General features: G+C 34.8%; 2 protein-coding genes across 2 annotated transcripts; one reads left to right on the top strand and one right to left on the bottom strand.

Moving 5' to 3' along the window:
• Positions 1 to 2,890: 2,890 nt before the first annotated feature.
• Positions 2,891 to 5,948, top strand: LOC131007229 (pectinesterase 4-like). The gene is made up of 3 exons (XM_057934383.1): positions 2,891 to 3,200; positions 4,108 to 5,131; positions 5,210 to 5,948. The coding sequence occupies exons 2-3, from the start codon at positions 4,813 to 4,815 to the stop codon at positions 5,902 to 5,904; spliced, it is 1,014 nt and encodes a 337-aa protein (XP_057790366.1). The 5' UTR covers positions 2,891 to 3,200; positions 4,108 to 4,812; the 3' UTR covers positions 5,905 to 5,948.
• A 195-nt stretch (positions 5,949 to 6,143) lies between these two features.
• LOC131007230 (uncharacterized) lies at positions 6,144 to 7,775 on the bottom strand. The gene is made up of 3 exons (XM_057934384.1): positions 6,874 to 7,775; positions 6,763 to 6,786; positions 6,144 to 6,445 (listed from the first exon to the last, which is right to left on the bottom strand). The coding sequence occupies exons 1-2, from the start codon at positions 7,553 to 7,555 to the stop codon at positions 6,764 to 6,766; spliced, it is 705 nt and encodes a 234-aa protein (XP_057790367.1). The 5' UTR covers positions 7,556 to 7,775; the 3' UTR covers positions 6,144 to 6,445; position 6,763.
• Positions 7,776 to 8,201: the final 426 nt, after the last annotated feature.

The raw sequence follows: 8,201 nt of genomic DNA, 5'->3' as shown, positions 1-8,201 counted from the left end.
TAATTCTGCATTTTTAGTTTAATTAACTCCTCTTAAAATCAAGGCGTGGTGGCATCACCGTTTTTATAGATTTAGGGATTTGAATGAATTTTAACTGCTCTCTGTGAGATCGACCCTGCTTACCAATATACTAATTTATTTTGGTAATTCCGCAGGAATTATTTGGTGGTTGGCGACGTCCACCATTAAGCGATTAAGGGTTAATATCTAAAATCGAAGGTCTTGGGTTTGAGCCTCTGTGGCGCGGCCTTTAAATTTCTTTATTTAATCATGTTAATTTATCAAAAATAAATTAATTAAATGATGTATCAAATAAATAAAAAATAAATATTAAATATAGTTAGAATATAAGTAAATGTAAATTATTTTTTCTTAAAAAATAAAATAATCTACATCAATTACTCAGTAAAGATCTTTAATTTTATTTTATAATTTTGAAAAGTATCATTTTTAATTTTCCATCTATTTGATGGAAAACTTTATTTTTCTTCCTTAAAATTATAGAATTAACACATCATTTAAATTAAAAGAAACGAAAAAAACAATAAAAAAAGAGTTTTCACATCACAATATATAGTTTTAAAACATAAGCTAATCATGCATAAAATTAATTTTTTCTAAGTTAGCTCATTACCTATGTCATCTTATTAGAAAAGCTTCAATTGATAAGTTAGAAAATAAATTATATTATTAGATTTTATTAGAATACTAATAAAAGAGTTAAATAATTATTTGATACCAAATCAAAGATCTTGCATTCATCTTTAATTTAAGATATATATAGAATATTTTTTATAAATAAAATTTGATTTTTTTAAAAAATCATCAAAATATGAAAAATAGAATATGAGAGAAAGAGAGAGAGAATAGAAAATTGAAGAATGTGTGTCATGAAAGAGAAGAGAGAGGAAAGAGGAGAGATAAAATATATGGGATATGAAATTTGTTGAGTTTTATAAATACCATTTAATTGATTCTTTAATTACAATTTTGCTACAAACTGTGTTTTCATATAATAGATAGATGTTAAAGCATCTAAAATATTGATATCAGATAAAGAAAGCTGTAAATTCGGATACATATCAAAATAAACTGGTCCATGGGCTAAACTAGACTGTATAATACCCATCAATGATTGTTTTCAATTTAAATTTCTACCATCTCTTAAAGCTGCAATAAAACTTTCTGGTAAACCTTCTAATGTTAAAGGTTTAAATGCAATTTGCACAAGTCCTATATGAATAAATTTATGCGAATGCTTATAAGACAATAAATCACTATCCTCAAGTAATTTAATCATAATATTTTCTCCATTTAGAGGAATTGTCTCTTCAGTGGTTTTAACAATTTGTTTTAATCCAATTTTTTCAAAAGTCCCTAGTTTATATATTACACTAGGTTCCACTTTGGGAATTGTCCATTTATTTAATAGATCCAAATTCTGAGGCAATTCTAATTCTTGTTTAATACTATTTTTAATAGTATCCTTTTTTCTAAGTAAATTCATTAGAGATGAGCTCATGTGATAAATTATATTCTTACTACATAACTACTCCCCCATGGCTCTGATACCATAAGAGCGACTGTAGGTACCATAAGAAGAATATATATTTATTACATGAGCTCCTTATAGTGAGCTCCTTATAAGAAGAATATATATTTATTACATGAGAAGACTATATATTTATTATTATTATTATTATTATTATTATTATTATAGGGCAGGCGAAAGAATAAACCAAAGGTATGAAAGATAAGCTGACCTCGAAGACAGCGCAAGCCTAGAAACTTAACCTGCGCAGCTACTCGAAGAAATGTCAGCACAGTTGTCCGCGAATGCCTGCGCAGCCGAAATGCCTGCACAAGTCACTCAAGGATGCCTGCGCTACCACTTGATGTGATACACCTACACAGCCACCGAGAGGATGCCTGCGCAGACCATCCCAACTACCTTCTGATAAAGGCAAAAAATTGCAAGTCCGTTAAAGCAAGGACAATCAGCCGCGACAGTGACACTGGGAGTGCGCCGTGCTTGTTGAGTACGTGCGAAGGAGAAAAAGACAATTGTTCCCTTTACTTTCATCACTTATAAATACCAAGTCTGTAATAATAGAGAGGACCCCCAATTTTAGTTATCTTCGATTCATATTTACGTTCTAAAGAGTTCTTGGCTGTTTGTAGAAGAAGACATACATATTTCCAATATTTGAGAACTACAGGTTTCGATCTTCTATTTATTCTTTAGTTTTAGGATGTTGGTGATTTTATGCTTCACCAATATAAAATCTATATAAAAACAAATTTGTAAAAATAAAATGAAGAAATTTAAATCTCACCATTGATTTTTATGATAGTTTTTGAGTTAATAACCTAAACAGAAGTATATATTTTATGCAATTTTCATTAAACAAATTTTGAATCCTAAATCTTTTTTTTATAAAGTTTTATTAATTTTATAATTCAATATTTAGTGAGCCAAGAACGCTTCCGCCACGGCCAATGACTACGTCCGCGCCGTGGTGGAGGCGGCGCTCAAGGAGGTGAACAACGCGCTGGCCGACACCGGCAAAATCTCCGTGGAAAAGGACAAGGACAAGGACAAGTACAACCACGTGGCGGTGGAGGACTGCAAGCTACAAAAAATAGTAGTATTTGTGACAAACTTATATGACAAAATCAATTTTTGTTATATTAATGCATCTTATGTGAGGAAATTTGATATCATCACAAAAAAAATAATAAACAGGGTCATTTTTATAATTAACCCAAAATAAAGTCCTCATAAGAAAAACTCAAAACTAAACTTTTAAAAAATGGGGTCATTTTTGCAATTATCTTAAAACTTAGTCCTCATGAACAAAAACTAAAACTCATTCTTTTCTACTAATCCCATTCTAATTTCTCAACATTTCTGTCTCGATCCTCTGTGAAAATCCAATCATCTCTCAATCACAATTATTCGAATTACTACTATCGTATCTCGATCCTCTTCGATTTCTAACATTTTTTCGATTGATTTGCTTAATTCAAAATTTCCTATGGATCGATCTTAATTTGATATTTTTCTGCATCAGTTTTTCAATTCTATGATTGAACAATTGATTGCATATTTGAATGTTCTACAGTGAAGATGAGAATAGATCTGTTTATACAATTAATCTGAGTCAAGGAAGAGTATCAATTTGCAGCTTCTTCTTCAGGTAATCTCTATCTCTCTCTCGCTCTTTATTCTTATATTTTCTTTCTTCCTTTCATTCCTCATTTTGCAGCCCTAATATCAAAGCAAACACTCCAATCAATTCAATTTATTTATAACTTCAATTCAACTGCGATTATCGTTTAGAAAGGTTTCCTAAGTAATGGAAGTTGATTCGTGATCTGGTAAATTTGTTTATTAGCTAACTCTGCTAAATTTACCTATTTTATAGTATTCTCCAAAGGCCTGTGATGATCAACATATTTGCCTACATTGTCTGATTGCTCTAATAGTTGAAGAGTCTTTTCCTACAAGTATGAGGCCTTAGAGGATGTAGATAATTATCAAAAGCATTGTTCGACCTTTCAGTCAATTTGTTAAGTGTTCTCTAGCTTATGATAGGAAAACTCTGATAATCCTGATGTCTGAATTTTTTTGAACTTGAATAATTTACCATCTGGACTCATTATTGTGCAATAGTAAATTTTTATTTGGGGAGAGCTACAATAATTTTAGCATTTCGGTAATTGCTAAGTCTACCCAACCAATTCCTAATTGTATCTCTGACAGAATCAGGAGAAAGCAAAAGCAAACAATATAGAAATAAGATTTAGATTAGAAGAATGTGCAAACACTTCACTCATATTATAATAAAAATAGAATAGACTATGATCTTGATTCATTCTCATTTGCGGGTAGACTATGATCAGTATTCTTGATATGTTGCAATGTACTAGTTCAAATGCAAAAATTGTAGCTTCTGATAGTTTAGTTGTTGTTAGTTAATGGTAACTGTTAGTTAATGGTAACTGTTGCAGTACATTACAGGTAAATGAGTCTTGAATTTATTTCAATTTATTATTTTTTCATTTTTCTAAGTTATCTTCTCTTGTTTATTTTCTGCATCATAGGATGGTGCCACAAAGAAAATCCTGTTCCAGTTTCAATGTATAACATAGAAATTGGAGAAAGCATTGGATAACTTGCCTTATGATGATTTTAACATATCAGAAGAAGTGCTAGAGCAGATAAGTATTTGCCATTGAGCATCTTTATAGTGTTATTTGAACTTGATTCATGTCTAAACATGATCCTGTCACCAGGTTGAATTAGTCCGGTCACAGTTGAGATGAGCCGCTGAAAGATACGGCCGCCCTCTAAGCTCAAGCTTATCTCAGCCATCGGATAAGGAGATACATGTAGAAAAAACCATTAACTTTGACCACCGGATCGGATTTGTATATGAAACTGAGATGTATTGGATTTATATAGGTCTTGTCAGATTACTATATGTTGTTAATAAAGATTTGTTATTGTGCAAAGCTGAATATATATATTGATAAATTGAGGTATTTCTTACAAAATTTCAAGCAGGTATATGTTTTATAATTAGGGGTTTTTGTGATGAAAAATAAGATTATTTGTGAGGATTTTTTTCCTTAGAATTAGAGGGTTTTTGTAATGAAAAATAAGACAATTTGTGAGGAAATTTTTTCTTGCATAAACATGACACTCTAATGTGAGGAAATTAAGCTTTCTCACATAATACTATATGTGAGGACCCTATCGTGACGACTCTGTGACGAATTTTTTTTCCTCACATAAAGTCTTTTGTGATGAAAATATGTCCTTTTGTAACGATGTGGAAGCTTCTGGCCAAGCATTCCGGCGGGCAGCTGGTGCCCGATGTGGTGGTGGCCAAGGACGGCAGCGGCAAGTTCAAGACCATCAGCGAAGCTCTCAATGCTTACCCGCCCAAATTCAAGGGCAGATTCGTCATCCACGTCAAGGCCGGCGTCTACAACGAGCAGGTCATCGTGGACAAGAAGAAGCCTAATGTCTTCATCTACGGAGACGGCATTGCCAAGACCATTGTGACGGGCAGCAAGAACTACGGCATCATGAACATCGGAACAATGCACACCGCTACATTCGGTAATGAAAACATATATATATATATAGTGTTGTGGATTGATGATTAATTGGAAAATATGATATGATTGATGATGGCAGCAAACGAGGCCTCCGGATTCATTGCGCGGGGAATGAGCTTCCGCAACGAGGCCGGGCCGCAGGGGCACCAAGCGGTGGCGTTCCGGTCGCAGGGGGACAAGACGGCGTTGTTCGACTGCAGCTTCGAGGGGTCGCAGGACACTCTGTACTACCAGAACCTGAAGCAGTTCTACCGCAACTGCCGCATCTACGGCACCGTGGACTTCATCTTCGGCAAGGGCGACTGCATCATCCAGGACAGCCAGATCATCGTCAGGAAGCCCCTCCCCAACCAGTTTAACACTGTCACTGCCGACGGCAGGGAGATCAAGCGCGGCAGCAACGGCCTCGTCCTCCACCACTGCTCCATCGTCCCCGACGACTATCTGTGGCCGGTCAGGTTCCAGATCCCCACCTTCCTCGGCCGCCCCTGGAAGCCCGAGGCGCTCACCGTCGTCATGCAGAGCACTCTCGGGGACTTCATCAGGCCCGAGGGCTGGAAGATTTGGGACGGCTCCACCAACCACCACACCTGCACCATGTATGAGCACGGAAACACCGGCCCCGGAGCCAATACCAATCGCCGCACCAAGGAATTCAAGCGTTTCAAGGTCATTAGCGCCGCTGAAGCTGCCAAATTCACCGTCGGCCACTTCCTCGCCGCCGGAGAATGGCTGCCGCAGACCGGCGTCCCTGTGCAGATGGGCTTGTATTGATATTGGGATACTTTATCAATGCAATCTTGCTTCTAACTACCTAATTATATCTTGCTTCTAATTCTTACAACACATAAACGCACACCATATTAATTATAATCATACAAAAATATATTAATACAACAGACATCATGATGTATGTTATCAAATAAAAAGCACCGAATGTGAATGTTTGTCTAACACATTAACAGACCAAGAATTCATCAAAATCTAAGAACTATATACATACTCGACCATCATAATTCAAAAGATTGATTTAAACATTTCACAGTAAAGTCATACAGATCCAAACTTTTCAAAAAAAGGAAGAGATCAGTTGAACAAAAATAAAAAATATGCAAGAATTGACAGAAAATGCACCATTCCTACTCTATAGAATCGTTCATCAAAGTTTACCAAAAAAGTTGCATAAAAAAGTGTAATAAAATCAGTATCACCAAGAACTAAAATCAATTAACCCAAGTTCTATATATTAACTTGCAAAATCAAATAACTTCATCTTCTCAGTCTTCTTTTTCGCAGCCTCCGCTTCTACTCCTCACTACAAAAACAAAAATAGATAGAATATCATAACTTATACTATCACATAAACAAACCTACTTTATAATCAACTCATATATAACCATGAGACCCTATAACTCAGTGAGGGTTTTATAATGATCGATCGGTTTTTGTTTCCTTTTTTTCTTCTATTTTTCATATATTGAGAGGATATTACTTTTGTGACCCTCTGAGCTAGCTAGGTTTTAATAGCATGAGATCTCAATATTCATGTCATGAACACATATAATAAAACTTGAACTAAAACCATATATTGAATTAAATATACAAGTAGCAAGGATAGATTCTCCACCGTACCTTAACCTTCCTCTGAATTGTCGCCTAAACATAATTAAAAATAAGAAATATTAGAAGATGAATACATATACTGGAGAAAGTCATGTGAAATTAATAAATGAATATATATACCTGTTGGTTTCGTTGAGAGGGCAAGCCTTTTACCCTCTAAACAATGCAATTCTTCAGTGAGTTGCTTCCACTCATTTTCAAGCTTTTGTGCCTTCTCTCTCCCAATCAATACAAATCTTTCCCGGGCAATTTTGGGAGGAAATCCAAACATATTGAACGACGCATATAAATTTGGATAGGAAGACCTAAATTCATCCAATGTTGGATTTCTCTCGCGTTTCCTCTTTTTATTCTTCTTCATCCCCTTACCACTTTCTTGATTCATCTCATCTTCCCACAAAGGCTTGGACAACTCATACACAACCAATTCATGAGGGTTGTCGGGGACGCGACCTCTTTGCCAGTTAGTCTTATACTTTTTGTTCAAACTTCGGACCTTCTCAGATATTTGAACGCGCGTGAAATCTGGCTTGGAAAGTTTGTCCTTGACGATCCGGTGGAAGTCTGCCCACTTATTATTTCTACCACTAGCCCAGAAAACGGCTAGACTCTTTAACAGCGTTATTGAGTCTTCGTCGCTAAATACCTTAGACGACGACGACGGCGGGTGTTTCGGTTTCAGTGCTAGCGTCATAGCTTGTGCTCCGCTCCCAGAATCGGAACTGCAATCAGAATCACCCCCAGAATCGGAACTGCAATCAGAATCACCTTGCTTGCGCATCTCGTTTTCTTTCGCCGACATCGGACAACTCTAACACCCGCCTTTTTGGGGAACTCAACCGCTGCGCCTGCTTGTTTTAGGGTTCTAAAATACTACTCCACTTCGTTTTCCGGCTCTATTGATTGTGTGATGATGATTATTTAATAAAGGCAATTAAAACCCGGTTTTTTGGCTTGGTAGAGAATGAGCCGATTTTTGAGTCTTGTGTGTTTTTACTAACATATCCTTTGATAAATATACTCAATTTGGTGCTTTGTGTTTTCGGTTTTGATAACATCCGAAAAAGAAGTTGTTTTGTTTCCTTATTTTTGGTTTTTTTTTGTTTCCTTATTTTTTGTTTTATTTTTGTTTCCTTATTTTTTTAGTTTTCCAAAATTATATTTATGATTTTTATTTTTCCTTGGAAATTTTATTTTTATTTTTTCAAAAATTATGATTTATTTTTCCACTAATAAGTTAGTAATATTAATACTTGTAAATAATTAAGTAATCTTTTTATTTTTTACTTAAATTTAAAATTCTTAAGTAAGTTTATTAAATTAAAGAGCTTGAATGCACGCTAGATGTTTGTTAAAAAGTCTGATCGAATTTTGTATAACATTCCTATATTTATGATTTATTTGCCATGACTAATCAAAAATCAAATCTTCACAAAACAATGTAAAAT

Source organism: Salvia miltiorrhiza, chromosome 1 (assembly GCF_028751815.1).
Source record: "Salvia miltiorrhiza cultivar Shanhuang (shh) chromosome 1, IMPLAD_Smil_shh, whole genome shotgun sequence".
In the NCBI taxonomy this organism is placed as follows: Eukaryota; Viridiplantae; Streptophyta; class Magnoliopsida; order Lamiales; family Lamiaceae; genus Salvia; species Salvia miltiorrhiza.
The sequence above is the reverse complement of the archived record's forward strand: the minus strand, read 5'-3'. Positions and strand labels throughout refer to the sequence as shown.